Source organism: Papio anubis, chromosome 5 (genome assembly GCF_008728515.1).
Source record: "Papio anubis isolate 15944 chromosome 5, Panubis1.0, whole genome shotgun sequence".
Taxonomy (NCBI): Eukaryota; Metazoa; Chordata; class Mammalia; order Primates; family Cercopithecidae; genus Papio; species Papio anubis.
Genome location: NC_044980.1, coordinates 73,652,535 through 73,672,923, shown reverse-complemented (window position 1 = coordinate 73,672,923; position 20,389 = coordinate 73,652,535). Strand labels below are relative to the sequence as shown.

Below are 20,389 nucleotides of genomic sequence, written 5' to 3'. Positions count from 1 at the left end.
GGAAACCACAAAGAATTCAGAGGGCTTCCCAGTGTAGTTCATTTTAAGAAGTTCCAGAGTTAAAACTGACATTTAGTTTCATTAATCTAAGTTAAATGTTAAGTGGAAGGAAATATGTAACATTCTATTACTTCATCATTTGGGCCAGAGTAACAAATTAGAAATACAACCATTAATACTCCAAACATATGGGTTTACCAAAACAAAAGCCATTTAATGTAGAGAACATTGACCACTAAAATGTACTTAGTGCATCAGAAAATCATGCAAAAATGTAGCCAAAGATCTATTTCCTAACGCAAACCATTTGCTATTCCCTTAATTTTAATTTACATGATTTAAACGCCAAGAATTATCTTAGCATGCCTAATTTCCTGAAGCAGTTTTCTAAAAATCTAATTTGACTTATAAAGGTATAACTCATTTGCTCTAATTTTGGTATTGAGTTGCAGAGTGAGTAACAGGTATTTGATTTTAGTACAAAAGCTTCCACTACTCATATCTCCTTCTCCTTACTAGTAGATTATACCTTGACCAGACTAGATTAGAAATTCCCTGAGGCTGGGAACACCACCTTCTCATTGAGACTGAGTAATACAAAATTCAAAATAACTATCTTATACTACTAAGGGAAAACAGCCAAGTACAAAGTTCTGGGTATATCATGGCTTCATCTATGTAATAAGGGAGGAAAAGATTTCTCATATATATATATATATATATATATGAGATTCATATTTGCTTTTTTAAACAAAATGTTTCTGGAAGTATACATGACAAAGTAATAACCATGATTACCTAGTGGGATCTGGGCAGACGTGGGGCAGGAATGATAAGCAAACATTTTACTGTGTAACTTTTCACATTTTTAAACTTTTAAAGTATGTGAAGGTATTACCGTTCAAAAGTTCAAATAATTTTTAAACGCTAAGAAGAATGTACAATGGAATTGAAACAACAAAAACCATCTCTGGCAATAGACTGCTAGGTATTCACTAAACATTTCTTCCTACTCCTTGAAAAACAAGCAGACATTTGTTAGCCCCCGTGCAGTAAGGTGTGACCATCGGAATGCGTTCTTCTGCTTATAATCAGATTTAGGCAGAAGAGCTATGTGCCAATGCAAGGCCTACCTTACATAAAAGCCATAAACCTATAACCTCCCTGTTCTTTCTCCTTCTACTGGCTGGACGTCAGTTGCCAAGATGACGTTGGAAGCCACATGTTTAAGACTGAAGAGACTCTGGGGTTCCTAACAGCCTATGTGATGAGAGTCTCACCCCACCCCCAATCTGGAAAAGCCATGGATTGTTTACTCAAAGAAAAAAAAAGAAGAAATTAACTTTCACACCTTTAGAGTCATTAGACTTTCTGGGGTCCTTGTGTTAACAGCTAGCTTCCCTAACCAATGCACTGTTTTTTGTGTTAACGAACACATTAGCATGTACTTAGTCAATCAGAATGTGAGGTTGAGCTTCCTCAGTTTCCAGAACTTAGTCAAGTTTAGAGCATTAAATAAAAGGGACCATAAAAAACATTCCTCAATTGTTCATGGTTGTATTATTTTCAGAGGAGGCCCATATAAAAGACTCTACCTACTCACCAGTAGTCCTTGCAAAGTCTCCCTACATTCTTGACGGTAGCTACAGGCAAAAGAAAACACAGGCAAGTACTAGATTTAGGTAAAGAAATGACCGGGCAGATCCTAGAAACTGACAGTGCAAGCACCCAGCCTTCTCCCTGCCATCCCTGGAAGCCTTGGTCATCTGATGGCCGTCTTCTGTCTTTCTAATGCAAGACGTGCTGGAAAACAGATGCTCTCAAGTTCAGCATGGGCTTTCTAGACAGATGTGCATGGGTCTCATTTTCACCTGATTATGATGCTAGTGAAAGTCCAATAGCAGTACAATGTAAAAAATTCATGTGTGTGTATTTTCTGTATAATTTTTTAAAAATTAAATATTGCAAATACATGTAAAACACCAGCCTACTTATATCTCTATTCCTTTTCTCACTTCCCAGAAGTTATTATTGTCCTGACTGCCCATGTGATGAGAAAACACCACTTCTGTTTGAACCCCTAAACGGTGTGTGTGACAAAATTTAAATAAGTGGTATAATTTATGTGTTCTTTTATAACATTTTTTTTGAGATTTATCCATGTTGATACATGTAGACTTAACTCATTCATTTTAACTGCTGTATAATATTCCGATATATAACCAGACAATTTATTTTCCCCTTCCCTACTAATAATTACACTGCTTCCAATTTTTTGGTATGCTAAAGACCATGGCTATCTTCTTGACCAAAAAATTGTTATGAGGAACCACACTAATCCTTTTACATATACTGTCTCATTTGGTCCTCACAACACCACAATGAGGTAGGTAGTTAATTCCCATTTTACAGGTGAAGAAACTGAGGTATATACAAATTCATAACTTCTCCAAAGTGACAAAAGGGAATCAGAACTCAAGCTGAAGTATCATTAACTCCAAAGCTATGCTTTCAAAAGGGTCCCTACGTGCTTGGCTGGATGACCTTGGAAAAAACTGAGACTTAGTTTTTCTTATCTCTAAAATAGAATCACTATCTCTGAAGATAGTTGAAAAAAATACAGATAAAAAATAAAGCACAGTTAGAGATTAGTTCACTAGCCTGACATTTTCTTTCTACTCCCTTGATCCCTCAGAGCTTTAAGTCCTCTGCTTGTCCTATACAAAGACATGTTCCCAGAGAACACATCTTACCTCTCACACCTCAGCTCTTCTCCCATTCCACCTTGGCTACTTTTCTCTCTTCAAATCTTAGATTCAGACCTCTGCTCCTTTCTTCCTAGGCATTTTCCTTTATTTTTAAATATATATAAACGTTTCTTTTTCATCTCTAAAATTAATCTAACACTTCCCATACATACCTTCACCTGGACATATATTGTCCAGGATATTTGTCAAAGATAAGAGAATAACTTTTCAGAGAACTATACTACAAACACAAAATTGCACAAGATTGGCAATTTTACAAAATTCAATGGTTTTTTACAACCTCACATCAGACGTTGAATAAATATGCAAAACATTTAAATAATAATCAAAACACTTGTTTCTAGTAAAGAGATGGGTACAATCAGTCTACTTGTGCCAAAAGGAAGAAAATTTGGAAATAGTGGGCCTATCTGTTTTGGGTTGAATTGTGTACCCCCAAAAAGATATGCTGAAGTCCTTACCCCATTATCTCAAAATGTTATCTTATTTGGAAATAGGGTCATTGTAGATGGAATTATTAAGATGAGGTCATTCTGCAGTAAGGTAGACCCCTAATCCAATATGACCATGTCCTTATTAAAAAACACTGTGTGAAGAGACATACCTACAGCAAACACACCATTTAACCATGAAGGCAGAGATCAAGGAGCTACATCTACAAGCCAAGGAACACCAAAGAGTGCCAGCACACCACCAGCAGCTAGGAGAGAGGACTGGAACAGATTCTCCCTGATTGGCCTCAGAAGGAACCAACCCTACTGATGCCTTTGATCTTGGACTTTTAGTCTCCGGCTAACTAGTTTTCCCAGCAACATTTATCATATAGAGAATCCTTTCCCCATTGCTTGTTTGTATCAGGTTTGTCGAAAATCAGATGGTTGTAGATGTGTGGTGTTAATTTTGTGGTCTCATGAAACTTTTCATAAAGCATTAATGATTTCACCACTCTTCCACCCAAGCTTCACCATAAATATGATGTTTGTTCTTGCTTTAATTTTTAGCAGAATTCATGTTGTTCTGATAGAAGCTCTTTTCAAACTGATATCTTATCCCTGTTAATGCCTCAAACTATATCCTATTCAGATACGCTCTAACAAGTTAATATGAGTTTATTTTGGTGCCAAATTTTTTTGAAATCTATGCAAAGTTTTTTCATAATATACATTTTCCATGAACTTTCTGAAGACCCCTTGTACAGATAATGTAAGACCCCTCATACATATTAAGTAAACACAGGTAACAATCATGATAAACCCTATATGCTATCAATGAGTGATACAAGGAACATAATTTAGATTAGGAGGTCAAATAAAACCTCTTCAAAGATAGTAATATAACGTTTTAAGCTGAGACCTCAAGTATAAGTAGTAAACCCTGTAAAGATTAAAGTGAAACAGAAGAATATTCTACAAAGAGAGACCACGAAGTAAAAAGACTAACAAGAGCAAAGACTTGAGAAAAAGCTTTGGGATGCTCAGGAACCAAACCATAGACAACAAAAGCAAAAACAGACAAATGGGATTGCATCAAACTAAAAATCTCCTGCATAGCAAAGGAAACAGTGAACAGAGTAAACAGACAAACCAGAGACTAGGAGAAAATATTTGCAAATCATACACTGGATAAGGGGCTAATATCCCAAATATACAGGGAACTCAAACTACTCAATAACAAGAAAACAAATAACCCTACTTAAAAATGGGCAAAAGATCTGAATAGACATTTTTCAAAAGATATACAGATAATAGACAAATGAAACAATGATAAATGTTTCATATTGGCATATTCATGCCAATAGATAAATGAAACAATGCTCAACATCTCCAATCAGAGAAATGCAAATTAAAACCACGATGAGATGTCACCTCACTCCTTTCAGATTAGTTATTATTAAAAAAGATGAAAGATATCAAGTATGGGTAAAGATGTGGAGAAAAGGGAACCCTTGTCCACTGCTGGTGGTATTATAAATCGGTACAGTCACTTTGTAGAACAGTATGGAAGTTCCTCAAAAAACTAAAAATAGAATTACCATATGATCCAGCAATTCCATTTCTGGGTATATATCCAAAGGAATTGAAATCAGTATGTTGAAGAGATATCTGTACTCCCTATGTTCACTGCCACATTATTCACAATTCTCAAGATATGGAAACAACCAAAGTGTCCACCAATAGATGAACAGATTTTTTAAATGTGATACACACACGCGTGCGCACACACACACACACACACTTTGGAATACTATTCAGCCTTTTAAAAAAGCAGGAAATTCTGTCATTTTTGACAATATGGATGAACCTAGAGGACATAACGCAAATGAAATAAGCCAGGTACAGACAGAGAAATACCGTATGATCTCACTTATATGTAAAACCTAATAAAGTCAAACTCATAGAAGTACAGATCAGATTGGTGGTTATCAGAGGCTGGGGAGAGGGTAGATGGGGAAAAGGGAGATGCTAGTCAACTGGTGCAAAGTTTTGTTTAGACAAGAAGAACAAGTTCTGGTGATCCACTGCACAGTATGGTAACTACAGTTAATGTATTGTATATGTGTCAAAATAGCTAAAAGAGGATTTTAAATGTTCTCACCAAAAGAAATGATAAATGTTTGAGGTGACAGATATATTAATTAGCCTGATTTGATCATTCTATAGTGTATATATGTAATGAAATATCACATTGTACCCCATAAATGTTGTGATGGTTAATACTGAGTGTCAACTTGACTGGGTTGAAGGATGCAAAGTATTGTTCCTGGGTGTATCTGTGAGGGTGTTGCCAAAGGAGATTAACATTTAGTGGACTAGGAGAGGCAGACCCACACTCAATCTGGGTGGGCACCATCTAATCAGCTGCCAGTGTAGCTAGGATAAAAGCAGGCAGAGAAACGTGGAAGGACTAGACTGGCTGAGTCTTGCAGCCTCCATCTTTTCTCCCATGCTGGATTCTTCCTGCCCTTGAACATCAGACTCTCAGTTCTTCAGTTTTTGGACTCTTGGACCTACCAGTGGTTTACCAGGACTCTGCCCTTTGGCGACAAACTGAAGGCTGCACTGTTGGCTTCCCTGCTTTTGAGGTTTTGGGATTCGGACTGGCTTCCTTGCCCCTCAGCTTGCAGACAGCCTATGATGGGACTTCACCTTGTGATCATGTAAGTCAATACTCCTTATATACATCTATCCTAATAGTCCTCTCCCTCTAGAGAGCCCTGACTAATGCAAATATATACAATTATTTGTCAATTAACGATAAAACTTCATAAATTTTTTAAATTAAAAAATGTAAAGTACAGGCAGAAGAGGTACTCATGAAAGAAACTAAATTTACTTTTATTTTTAAAATATATAGTATGCTACTGAAAGTGGAATACCTCTAAGATAAACAAATCTGCCTTGGAAACTAGTTATTTTGCTTAACTCAACATTTTAGAGACTTATCCCATATATCCCACCAATGAGTCTGGTACACAGACTCGTCTCACGGTTTTCTTTTTTTCTCCTCTACCAATATTTACAAGCAGAATTTGCATTTTCAGTCTTTTTGATAAAACCAATGACATACATACAGGTGGGTGGGGGTGTGTGTGTGTGTGTGTGTGTATAAATAAAAGATTGACAAGACTACATCAACTGAAAGAAGTCCAAAGACAGAACCTCAAAAAAAATGAATTCAATATAATCTATTTAATTTTAAAAGGTCTTAAGAATAATGGGATGCCAATGTGACATTTATTTATCTTTAAAAAAAAAAAAAAACTACATTGAACAATCTTCTTGCCTAAAATTAGCAGAACTGATAAAAAAAAAAATACAGGTGAGAACACATAAGAAAAAAAACCTATTTATAAAAGTGAATGTGATATCAGTACAGTAAAATCTAGCCTCAATAATCAAGTGAACTCTCTGAGTCAGTCAATAAGTATAAAGTGAAAACCATTTTTACTTTCTACAAGTCACTAGTAAAATTTTGCACCAAAGAGACCATTTCATAGAATAAAAGGTGATGGCAGTGGAAAGTCTGAAACTTGAATGCCTGGTCCTAGACTTATGAACTATGTGTTTGCCCTTAAGAGCCAGAACAAGACAAAAACAGAAAGAGGAGTTTAAGGGATTTAGGAGAATTCATGGATGACTGACAAACAATGGGATGTTGCAAAACCTGGGGAGATCTGCATTATTTTGCTAAATTCCCTCGTCATCTATTATTTGTTCTATGATCTCACTGTAGAAGAAAACCAGACCCTAAACTTACCTTTGGCTGTCAATGTCAGAGACAGAATATTAGTCTGGATGAGCCACTGATGTGATCAGCAAAGCACTTATGTTAGTATAAACACCACCACCATCACTCCTCACTAAATGATGGGGATACATTCTGGAAAATGCATCGTTAGGCAATTTTGTCATTCTATGGACATTACAGAGCATATAGTTACATAAAATTAGATAGTATAGCCCACTGCACACCTAGGCTATATGGTACAGTATAGTGCTCCTAGGCTAAAACCTGGACAGCATGTTACTCTACTAAATACTGTAGGCTACTGTAACACAATGGTAAGTGTTTGTGTGTCTAAACATTTCTAAATAGAGAAAACACCTCTGTATATGCAATTCCCCCAAGGACCAAAATGTTGTCATGTGGTACATGACTAATTATACAGCTGAGCCACTGACTAATCAGCAGATTCTCTCCAGGTATTTGTTTGGAATAAGTTGCAAGTGCCAATAAAATTAAACTGGAATTCTTTTGAAATAGATTTTAATAGATTAGGAGGATAAAAGTTTAAAAACCATGACCTAAAATAAAAGGGCAAAGAAAAGTTTCATGTGTTTGTTTTTGGCTAACATCAATGTTAGGTCAGTGAAAAGTTCATACTTGAAAACATCAGTGTTGAATGCCTGGCATATTTTCTCTCTGCATTTCTGGGAAGGTAGGATCCCCAGAGATACTTGATTCGGCCCTTAACAACAGACAACATGGTCTAGTGGATTTATCTCAAATTAATCCTGGGTACACAAAAGAAAGGAAATTTAACATTGGAAATAAAAAATTTTAATTTACACAGAAAAGTCTGCTAGTGAGTCTGTCTCTGCTGAAACAAGCAAGCAAAAACACAGTAAGAATTGTAGTAGATGTTTAGGCAGCCTTTCCAGCAGCCACAATGCTGCATCCCTTACACTGTTGTCCACAGAAAGCCATCTTGTCTGCGTTTGCTCTCCGAGGTCTGCTTATTTCATTAGAATGCTGAACTAAAGGAAATATTTCCATTTTCAGGATTTCTTCTTTATCTCACCAGTTTCCTATGTCTTAAGGTCTTTACGGCTAAGAAATCGGAGTGACCCACTAAATCTGAAAAGATTTGGTAATTATCGTCATCCAAACAGTGTCTTGAGTGTCCTTGTCCTCTGCCTTCCTCTTCTTTGCTGACGCCGCCCTGCTCTCATAAGCCTCTGGCCAGTGGTCTCCTTAAGCTCAAACACCATGCCGTCAATTAAGGTGCTGAGTTCTGATGGGGAGATATTTGATGTGGAAATTGCCAAACAATCTGTGACTATCAAGACCATGTCGGAAGACTTGAGAATGGATGATGCAGATAATGACGCAGCTCCTCTACCAAATGTCAATGTAGCAATATTTTTAAAAGGTCATTTGGTGGTACACCCACCACAAAAATGGACCTCCTCCTCCCAAGGATGATGCGAACAAAGAAAATGAACAGAGGAGATCCCTCCTTAGGACCAAGAATTCCTGAAAGTCGATCAAGGAATACTTTCTGTACTTCTGCCTGCAAACTACTTAGACATCAAAGGTTTGCTTGATGTTACATGCGAGACTGTTGCCAATATGATCAAGGAGAAAAGTCCTGAGAAGATTTGCAAGACTTCCAATATCAAAAATGACTTTACTGAAGAAGAGGAAACCCACGTACACCAAGAGAACCAGTGGTATGAACAGAAGTTTAATGTCCTTGATGCCATCACACTGTAAGGATTATTCCAAATACTAGCTGCCCTGCTCTGTTTATAATTGTTAATATCAGACAAAGAGCAGAGAAACACAGCAGCAAATCAATCGTGTGAGCAGAATATTATCCTCAGTGAATGTGTGGTGTGAGTACAGATTCCAAACCTATGGCTGAGTTTCTCATAGTATGATCAAGTTTCTTTTTTCTTTGCCCTGAATAAAACTGTACTGTGGGTTCTCTATAGAAAGGGGCATTTTGAGCTTTCCCTCTTTTTTTGTAAAGTGATGTCTTCCTGGATTATTGTTCAGTTAACTTTAGTGACCTTTTAAAGTTGACATTGTAAGTAAAACAACTTGCAAAAGAAAAAGAAGAAAACAGCAGCAAAACCCGAAACAGGGTCTTCAAGCCTACGACCAACATTAACATCTGCAATCCTTTCTTGAAGATAGTGACTATTTATTAATCACAGAGTAACATGGGGCTAATAACAGCATCTGTGTAGTGAGGCTGCTATGCAGTTTAAAAGAGACAATGCTCATAAAAGCTCCTAGCGTACTGTGTGGTGTGAGATAAAGAGCTCAAAACTTTATTCCTTACAGCAATACTCTGATGAGGTGTTCCACCATGTCAAAGGTGAGAACACTGAGGATTAGTGGGAGTGACTCACTCAGCTGACAGAGCCAACACATAGCAATTCTCTTCACCACCACACCATATTCACTCTGGTCTAGCCAGAGGTGTAACTATTCAGGATAATGGCTTGTTCCTGCTAAGGTCTCTGGAGTCAATGCTGGTTTTAAATCTAATACTTATCTCTATCAGCTGTGAAACACTGAGCAAGTTAGTGAAGCTCTCTGAATCTGTTTCCTCATTTCAAGGACCTATCTCAGAAGGTGATTTTCAGTATTAAACACCAGCAAATAGAAAGTGTGCAATAAATAACAGTTTTCATTCAATAAACATAACATAAACTACTAAGTGCCAGGCACTGTTCTAGGTCAGAATCTCCACATTTATCTGCATATCAGAATCATCTGGGTAAAATTTAAATCTCAACTCCCTGGTCATGCTGGAGACCAGTTAAATCACAATCTATGGGGGCTGGACACAGGCATCAGTATTTTGTGACGCATCCCAGGTGATTCCAACATGCAGACAACATGCAGACAACCTTGGAAATCACTGTATGTTAGGCACTGGATTCAAGTATCTTCCCTTAGGGAGCTCCAAGTTTACTCACTTTACTCTTCTAAGCATTTCATACCTAACCCCTCTTTTGGACTCCTTGCTGTTACTGCTGTAGCTCAGGTTCTCGGCATCTCTCCCTGAACTTGCTAACTTGACCCCACCACCACTACCACTCAGTCCCCTCCTGCACATAAGCCCAGCCCTGATCATATCAGCCCCATGCTCAGAATCACTGAATGAACTCCCTCTGGCTATCAACTCCTCAGCCTAGCCTTCAAAGTCCTCCACAAAACGCATCTCTCCTCACTATCCTTGGACAATGCCCTATGTCTGCCAATCTGCAAGCAGGCTCATTCACGAGAATGGGGAAAAAAATCCCTGTAATACCAGACAGCCAGTCTATTGCTCAGTTATAAAACAAAATGTTACCCAATTTAAAACTGTGTTCTTAGAAATAATGGTAACCTTGGTTTTAAGAGATGCCTTTGACTTCACAATTTTATAATTTCAGATTAAACACCCCAAAAAGGATTCCCTTTACCTTAATTTAAGGAGTGGCTGGGTCACCCACTTCTTTAACTTCCGTCTCCCAAATGAAGTTTTAGTGTGGTCTAAAACCCACAGCAAACTTCCTTTGGTTTTCATATCAGTCTAAGAAAGACCAGAAAACAAGTTTTATTAACTAGACAATTATTTGTGCCAAATGGTTATTTCATATACCCCGATTCTAAATGTCATATATACCTACCACAATGTGGCTTATAACAGGTGTTCATTTAATGTTTGACAGATGAATACATACACACAGAATGAAGGACTGATATTTTACACAGAAAAGGGATTGTTTGTAGTTTTTGGTTACCTAAGAATAAATTATTCAGAAGATTATTTTGAAATGTATGCTTATTCAAGCATCTTTAAAATATAATTGCACACTTTCCTGCCTTGGGAAATACAATATAGTGAAGATGATTTAATTTTCCTTTGGTTTTTCAGTTACCATTTTATAAACCAACGCTCTCACGACAACACTGAACAAGGTGCTGCAGATAGATATGAACCTGCACTGCACTCTAGTTATTTACCCAGGAAGGATTTTATTTTAGTTTGTTTTACTAAATCCCTAGAAACGTTTGTTTTTGCCACTTAAAATTTGGGTCCTTACAAAAAAAAATCACAATTAACTAGACATAATTAATTTTAACCAAGGTTTCACAGTAGTATTACAAAACCCACTGAGACATTTAAATCTTGAGACCTAAAATGGCTGTTTCTACTTGAGTTGGGTTTTTTTGTCTTGTCTTTTTTCCTTCTCCTCTGTAAGTAGCTACTTCCAGAGTACCTCCTATGTGCTGAACATAGCAAGGACATGGTCCTGCCCTCAGAGTGTTCATAGCCAAGTTGGAAAAAGACTCATAATTAGGACACAATGCCACCTGCCAGCAATCAACTAGAAAAGGTGTGACATAAGCTCTCAGGTCTCAGGATTTCAATGCAGAGAACACAGAGAAGGTACAAGGTCACAAAGGTTCCTCTGAGGATGGCTGGACAGGCTGAGGAGGGCAGTTCAGATCAGGAGCAGCACTGCTCCTGAGACCAGAGCTTGACTGGCCTGACTGGGGTAAAGGGTCCCGTGAGGAAGGCAATTCCTTGACACCCCTGGAGAAGCAGGCTCAGACAAGAGAGGTGCGAGAGACATGTGTCCTATTATATCCTTGTTCTCGCTGACACCCAACTCCTACCCTGTACCTCTTTCCATTGCTCCTTGGAAAGGCTGGGGGTGGGTGGGAGTGAAGTTGAGGTACAAAGACAAGCAGAAGATGTTAATTCTCAGCTTCTGCTTCTAAAATGGTGCAAGCCCCAATAAAGGAAGGAATTTTGAAGGGTATTTTGACTCTAGATGATTTCTGCCTTAGGAATTTGATTTCAGAACTGACTCTGTTGTAGTAGGATTTGAACAGGGAAGATGCACAGAAGCAAGGAACGCTTACAATGCCACGGCTGGCTGCAGGCTGACTGTGAGCACTCCTTCAGTCAAGAAATGTCTCTTTACTCCTACTACTTATTTCCTATCATGGAGATGGCTACAGAGTTGATGAGAGAGACCTGCAGGACAGATTTTCAGCTTTTGGATGATGACAAGATAAAAATGTTACTGAACAAAAATACATCTGAACTCAGAATACTAGAACAGACTGGAACAGGAAGAAATTGAGAGACACTAGTTAATAATATGCAGATTCAGGAGTCAGGGGAATAAACTCAGTGTTTACTTTAATTTGCAATAGTAATAAATATTTCTGAAGAATTTTAACTCCTTTGACTCAGATGGTTCAGATGATTCTCCACTACTTAATCAAATGATGTGGGGTTGCTTTTTATCTTTATGATTTTGTTAGGATAACATTAATTTTATAATATAATATCTCATCTTCCCAAGTGATAGTTTAATAAATGAAAGCAATAACTTTAATCTCCCTGTTATCTTCCTAATTCATCAACAAAGGACAAATAAACAATGAAAGTTTGTGAACTGAGGCCAGGTGTGTTGGTTCACGCCTGTAATCCTAGGACTTTGGGAGGCCGAGGCAGGTGGATCACCTGAGGTCAAGAGTTCAAGACCAGCCTGGCCAACATAGCGAAACCCCGTCTCTACTAAAAATACAAAAATTAGCCAGGCGTAGTGATGGGTGCCTGTAATCCCAGCTACTCAGTAGGCTGAGGCAGAAGAATCACTTGAACCTGGGAGGCAGAGGTTGCAGTGAGCCAATATGGTGTCCCTTCACTTAATCCAGCCTGGCCAACAGAGCGAGACTCCGTCTCCAAGAAGAAGAAAAAAAAAGTTTGTGAACTGAAATGTTATAAATCTTACAGTCAAAATGAACATCCCAGAAACCTGTTTTATAACCTGAATAATGAAATAAGACTGCAAACTTTTCAACAAAAAGTTAAAGGTATATAGAAAAAATATAACCAAGTAGACAAAAAAAAAAAATCCACTTCATATTAATTTTCAGTGACAATGCCTGTCCAAAAAACTACCTGATATAGAGATGACGTTACAGAAATTGTCAGGATAAGCATGCCCCTCAGTCATTAAAAAGGACAGCTCCATCATTTCCCAAAAAAAACCCCAGAGAAATATTATGTACAGTTCATTCTCCAAAAAGTGCTACAGTTATCAACTAATAGCGCAGTCAGCTAAAGACACTACATTTTCACCTGCATCTCTAAAAACAGACCGTCGCCTTACTCAGAAGTTTTTCCAAAACCCTTTATAATAAACTAGCCCTTATGGTTGCCTGACCTGATTCTGTAGGATTTCCAGATTCCTTAATGTTGTTCCATTAATTGTCATAAATTCCATTTTACTTGATAGCTGTTTAAAATTCCTGTAAAAGAATCAAATACAATTAGACTAGACGTAAATGCATAAATAAAAAATTAATTCAGGAACTAGAAACATTCCGGCTACATTACGGCAAACATTAGCATTCTGATAGGAAATCAAACAAAAGGAGCAAAATGAAAATTCATCAGGCTGTTGTATTCCATTAACACTGGTGTTGTTAAGTAGATTGATGCAAGACAAGGATAGTTACTCTAACACGAAAAACAAGAACGGGAAAGGGAAGTAATGGTAACAACATTTTGTTTTGGTTTTGCTCTAGGAATAGAACCAAACATGGTCTTGATTAGCCAAGCACAGTGGTCATATCTTCATGAAAAGCTGTGTGATCAGCTAGAAAAATATGTCAAGATACTTAAAACTGTCCTCCTTATTCTTTAGCATGAGATCATCTTGATAAATACTTTTAATCAAGATTCTAAGCCAGGCGCAGTGGCTCACACCTGTAATCCCAGCACTTTGGGAGGCCGAGGCAGGCCGATCACCTGAGGTGAGGAGTTTGAAACCAGCCTGGCCAACATGGCAAAACCTCGTTTTTACTAAAAAATATAAAAATTAGCCAGGCATGGTGGTACGCACCTGCAGTCCCAGCTGCTCAGGAGGCTGAGGCACAAGAATCGCTTGAACATGGGAGGTGGAGATTGCAGTGAGCTGAGATCACGCCACTGCACTCCAACCTGGGAGACAGAGCAAGGCTACATCTCGGCAAAAAAAAAAAAAAAAAAAAAAGATTCTAACATATGCAACAAGTGTTATTTTCTCTGTAATTAACAACACACATGCGGCTGGGAGCAGTGGCTCACGTCTGTAATCCCAGCACTCTGGGAGGCCGAGGCAGGTGGATCACGAGGTCAAGAGATTGAGACCATCCTGGCCAACTAACATGATGAAACCCCGTCTCTATGAAAAATACAAAAATTAGTAGGGCGTAGTGGTACACGCCTGTAGTCCCAGCTACTCAGGAGGCTGAGGCAGGAGAATCGCTTGAACCCGGGAGGCGGAGGTTTCAGTGAGCTGAGATTGTGCCACCGCACTCCAGCCCGGGTGACAGAGTGAGACTCCGTCTCCAAAAGAAAAGAAAAAAAACACACATTACCATGGCCACATTTAGTGGGTATAAAACACTGTTACTTCCTTAAACTCAGTGAAAGCATTCACACTCTCCTTATTGTCCCTGTATCTATCCAAAACAAATTAGAATTTCAATAAATTTCAAAAAGATTTGAGAATGAGCTACAGCATGACTAATAAATGTATGTACAATTCCAATTCGTGTTAAGAAGTACTAATCAATGCAGTACTAATGCAGTAATTCAATTTCCTTTATCAGCCAGTCCTTAGATGTTTCTGTCAATAGCCCTTACAGGCTTGAGAGCTTATTTTTAAAGGCAAGGAAAATAACAGCAGGTCACTAAATTATTTAACAAAAGAAAGGCATAAGTGTTTGTGCTATAAACCTAACCGCCCTTCTCATAGCTGTAATTTTAGGTAACGTCCAGTTTCCCGAGTTAAGAAAACAAGCCATCACCCAGAACTTTAGAGAACCTAAAATCAGAGCCCGAAAAACCAGTACCCAAAAGAGATTCCTTCACTTCTAGATGACTCCTTTGACTAAGGCCCCAAAGCCCTGGAAAAGAGAAATACTTTACCTCAAATTAGGAACGTTGCCTAGTAACTGAATGCTGTCCTTTGGTGGTGTAATGTATCTGTGACAGGTTTGAGCTAGCTTCCAAAGAATGATAATCTGTTAATGATTTTCAGAGGGAAGCAATTCCAAAACTGAAGGATAACAGGTGTTCGGCCCTTTCTCTCCCTCTTGTAGCAGTTAACTTAATTTGTCTTGAATTACAGCAATTTAGGTTGTGCCTCTACCTTCCTTAATAGATGTAAGCTCCCTGAAGGCAAGAATTATGTCTTAATTCATTTTGTACCACCTGTAGGGCTCAGCGGACAGTAGATGCCCTACAAATGTCTGCCATCTTCCTATGGGAAAACCAGGTTGGCTTTATTTTTTTCCCTTTGAATCACAAAGCTCCAGAACTGTCTGTGAAACAGCCAGATAGTTATAAAATGTAAAACATTATTTACAGGAAGAAACAGTTAGGCAGTGATTGGCTATGTAGCTGACAAGAGCTCACTTGAATTCATGGTCAAAGATCTAAGTTGGAAGTTCGGCTGATAGCCTGGGCTCTGAGTTGGTATCTAACCAGTTACCCATATGTTTAGATATGAGTCCTTACTTTCGCTGTTCTGACAATTAGGTTTAACTAAGTCCATCCTAGGAGTGACTAGTTAACATGTTAGTGCCCTAATCAGACATCGACTCTAGAAGGGTGCTTAGTTGGCATCTTTGTTCATTTGGGTTATAACAGAATACCTCAGAATGGGCAGTCTGTAAACAGAATTTTATTGCTCAGAGTTCTGGAAGATGTCAAGTCCAAGATCAAGGTGCCAGCAGATTTGGTGTCTAGTGAGGGCGCAGTCTCCATAGATGGCACCTTCTGTGTGTCTTCACATGGAGGAGGGGCAAACAGTTCCTTTAAGTCTTTTCTATTAATTTAAGGGCATTAATCCCATTTGCAAACGTTCTGCCCTCATAACCTAATCACTTAGTAAAAGGGCCCTTCTTAATATCTCCACAGTAGTGATTAGGTTTCAACATGTGAATTTTGAAGGACACAAACATTCAGGCCGTAACAGTTGGCATGAGACTAATCAAGAAACCACAATCTAGCAGCCTTTCCTAAAAGCATCTCAGCTAGCTGCCTTTATCTTCTGTCAACAACAGATGTGTAAGACATAATTTTTCACTGTGGTATGGAAGTTTGTGGGCTGTCCAGAAATACTGCCCAGTTGCCTCCTCCCTCACATGAACACTGAACCACTGAAACAAGGTACTGACAGAATACCAAAAAGACAGAATTGGAATTTCATAGAGCTAGAGAAGAGTTTACATGACTGTTTTTGTGCCTGCTTGCTAAAAAGTATCTAAATGAGTGGCAGAATTCAGTTTGAATTAACCCACTACCTGGTACACAGCGGGTGGGGTAGAAGGCTTACAGCCTTCATCTACATATAATTACGCAATATCTACAATATCAAAAAGAAACCAGTAACTGTGAACAACCAAGTTGGTTTTTGAGTTAGCTCACAACCTTTAGAGAGCACAGGTATAGGTTATTTTAATTAATGGTATTAATGTAAGTATTAATGTGTTATGTGTGTGATTTTTTATTTGGTTGGTTGTGGGTGTTTTCTGTGTTTTCTTTTTGCTATGTGTGTTTTTGTTTTTTCTTTTTGCCCTTACTAAACAAGTAATCTAAATTTCAAATTAGATGCTGTTTTTTAAAACTGATATCTACATTGACTTTAATAAAAGATCAACCACTGGGCAATCTTAAATCAGACTGATTCCCATCTAGAATAATTATCAAGCAACTACAAGAAGGACTAACCACGCTTCTTGAGTTACCATATATTTCATAAGTATTTATAAGTATAAATTTAAGTATTCTGGAGTTGGAGTCTTCCTTCCCAATAGAAATGAAATTTCCTTCTGTTAGCACCTATTTCCATTAGAATTATATATATTTTTGAACTAAGGGTTATATCTACCAGCATCCTTAAGTATCCAATAGTATCTGATCACTGACCTGAAACATTCAAGCAATTCTAAATTATTTATCCTTGTGGAAGAAGACAAACTCTATGTGCTTTGAAACTCACCAACAACGTCTGGCTAGAATTCATGCTGTGTGAACCTGCATAGAAATCTTATATACAACATGGGAAAATAGTTTATCAATATTTCAGACACCAAAAATATAATAGATGCTTTTTTTTCCCTCAATAATGGGAGGGAAACATCTTTGCCAAAAGCTGGACAGAGAAATTGACTCTGTATTACTCTAACCCTGCTTAAAAAAAAAAAAAAGAAAACCAATCTTTTTAACTTAGACAAAGGCAATAAGGGTACAGAATTTATTTAAATACCATTTTAAAATGGAAACAATGACCAAAAAACTACCATATAACACATGAAATCTATTGCTGAAAATATTTCTGTATGTACAGTTTTCAGAGTTCATAAATTCACCATTTGTCTAACTTTTCGGCAGTTAATGTGATTTATAAAATATAAATTGTATTATATTACAAAACTTCAGGGTTGTAGATTTACTTACAATTGATTTGTAATTAAACAACATGACTAACTTTGCATTCCTAAATCCTGCCAATAAGCCCATTAGAAAGGCAAATAATGAGAAAAGTGTATGTTGAGTCCACAAGACCGCTGCCAGGTTCAGTGATTCAAGGAGGATACACAGGACTCAACACAGAATAATACTAAGAGCTATGATTTACTACAGTGAAAGAATGCAAGGCAAAATCAGGCAAAGGAAAAGGTGCCTAAGGCAAAGTCCAGGGGGAACCGGGCATCCAAGAATCCTCTCCAGGCGGAGTCACACAGGATGCACTTAATTTCCCCAGCAATGAATTGTAACAACACGTGTGAAATGTTGTCCACCAGGGAAGCTCATTAGAGACTCAGTACCCATGATTTGTATGCCAGACTGGTCCCATAGACACTGTCTCCCCACCATGTACCAAAATTCCAGCTCTGAGAAAGTAGGTGATCAGCATAAACCACGCTGTCTGCAAAAACAGTTAAGGCACAGTGAGGCACTCTCATCAGGAAATGGTGAAAACTCTTCCGAAATTCAAGGTCCCAGACTCCAGTCAAGGGCCACACTTGCAGGATGGCCTTTCTAAGGAAAGCTTTGTGATCAAGCCTGCTATGTTAGTTTTTTGCACATCCTTCTTTTTAAATTCTACTTCTCTAAAACTATATGTATTACATTTATTCGTTGCTATATTCTTTCAAGTTTACGTTTCAGTCCTAAATTGATCTTTTTCTTTATACTTCTTTCTTAAATCCTATCACCTCATTTCTAAGCTTTCATACTGCTCATTGATGTTCTTTCACATCTAGTATCATTTTTTTTAGTGTCTTTTAGCTCATTTTAAAACAGATTTTTTTTTTTTTTTTGGTGGGGGGGACGGGTGGGACAGGTGGGACGGAGTCTCGCAATGGCGCAATCTCGGCTCACTGCAACCTCCGCCTCCTGGGTTCAAGCAATTCTCCCTCCTCAGCCTCACGAATAAGCTGGGATTACAGGCACCCGCCACCATGCCCAGTTAATTTTTTGTACTTTTGGAGAGATGGGGTTTCACCATGTTGGCCAGGCTGTTCTTAAACTCCTGACCTCAGGTGATCTGCCAGCCTCGGCCTCCCAAAGTGCTGGGATTACAGGTGTGAGCCACTGCGCCCAGCCAGATCGTCATTTTTATTTCATCTGTGAGCATGTTTTTCTGGCATGTACACATTATCTGTAATGACATCCTACTCCTTATTCTCTTTCTTCTCATAATAATTTTGTAAGAAATTTGAACTTGGTTCTTTTCCCATTGCTAATTTTTAAGTGAAGATTAACTTTCCTGAAGTTTTAGAACACGGGCAATGTTTAGGACAGCTTTTCTAACTTCATACATCTCCCTCTTCTGTTTTTGTTTTGTTCTGTTTTGTTGGAGATGGAGTCTCGCTCTGTCACCTAGGCTGGAGTGCAGTGGTACGATGTCAGCTCACTGCAACCTCCACCTACCAGGTTCAAACAATTCTCCTGCCTCAGCCTCCAGAGTGAGTGGCTGGGACTACAGGTGCCCACCACCACACCTGGTTAATTTTTTTGTATGTTAGTAGAGATGGGGTTTCACCGTGTTGCCCAGGCTGGTCTTGAACTCCTGAGCTCAGGCAATCCGATAGCCTTGACCTCCCAAAGTGCTGGGATTACAGGCGTGGGCCACCATGTTCGACCTTTTTTTTTTTTTTGAGATGAAGTCTCACTCTGTCACCAAAGCTGGAGTGCAGTGGCATGATCTTGCTCACTGGAACCTCTGCCTCCTAGGCTCACACCATTCTCCTGCCTCAGCCTCCCAAATAGCTAGGATTACAGGCACCCGCTACCATGTCTGGCTAATTTTTGTATTTTTAGTAGAGACGGGGTTTCGCCATGTTGGCAAGGCTGGTCTCGAACTCCTGACCTCAGGTGATCAGCCCACCCTGCCCTCCCAAAGTGCTGAGATTACAGGCATGAGCCACCACACCTGGCCGGCAATCATGTTTTAAACTTAATAGAATGTTTTTCTCCAGCCTTCCTCTTCTGTTCTTTCTGTGCAGTGTTCTGTGCAGTGTTTAATTGTGCCACCTGACCTTTGCTTTCAATCATAAAAAATTAACTGCATGAGAAATGTCCTCCAACCATAAACAATGAGAAAACTGGACAAAACATATGAGGGGGAAAACTTTTCAGGTAGGTTTGGCACAGAACTGTGATCCCTGAGAGACGAAAAACAAATGAGGCAAACAACATGACTGCCTCCTTGGTGGGGGCAGGGAAACTATAATTTGTGAGACAGAATGCCAGATAACAGAGCTGCACATAGAGGGAGCTCCAGAGATCTGCTGAAGGGTCACCTCAACTCTTGCCAAATACCAGTCCTCAAAGTTGTTTAGGAACCTCTGTGGGACCTGGTAAATAACCACCAGAAATTAGTAGTGAACAGTGACCAAAGTTCACAAAGAGCTTGGAACACTCTCCAACCAGAGTAGAAATACCTCAAAATACATGACGCATTGGGTATAAGCCTCAGAAGGATATTGCCTTAAGAATGGAACTAAAATAGAGACAAAGATTTTTCAATCTCAGCACTACTGACATTTAAAAGATAAGAGTGTGTGTGTGTGTGTGTGTGTGTGTGTGTCAACTTTATTGATATAATTCACATACTATGCAATTCGCCCACTTGGAATGTGCAATTAGGTGGTCTTTAGTATATTAAAATTGGCCAACCATCACCACCATGTAATTCTAGATATTATCACTCCAAAAAGAAACTCTATACTCATTAGTAATCACTCTCCATTCCCCCCAACAACCCAAGGGCCCTAGGCAACCACTAATCTTTATCTCTATGGATTTGCCTATTCTG

At 38.6% G+C, this 20,389-nt stretch overlaps 1 protein-coding gene and 1 pseudogene across 3 annotated transcripts in view; one reads left to right on the top strand and one right to left on the bottom strand.

Annotated features, from left to right (window-relative positions):
* The window catches only part of MSH3 (mutS homolog 3), a 219,803-nt gene that overhangs the window by 120,560 nt on the left and 78,854 nt on the right, over positions 1 to 20,389 (bottom strand). For all 3 annotated transcript variants that reach the window (XR_002522614.2, XM_031666743.1, XM_031666744.1), the window contains exons 11-12: positions 13,238 to 13,322; positions 10,472 to 10,581 (exon numbers count right to left, since the gene is read on the bottom strand). Coding sequence is in view for 2 of the 3 variants with exons in the window: in XM_031666743.1 (XP_031522603.1) it covers positions 10,472 to 10,581; positions 13,238 to 13,322 (195 nt within the window). In the remaining variant the exon portion in view is untranslated. The remainder of the gene's footprint in view (positions 1 to 10,471; positions 10,582 to 13,237; positions 13,323 to 20,389) is intronic.
* LOC116275017 lies at positions 8,198 to 8,765 on the top strand (annotated as a pseudogene).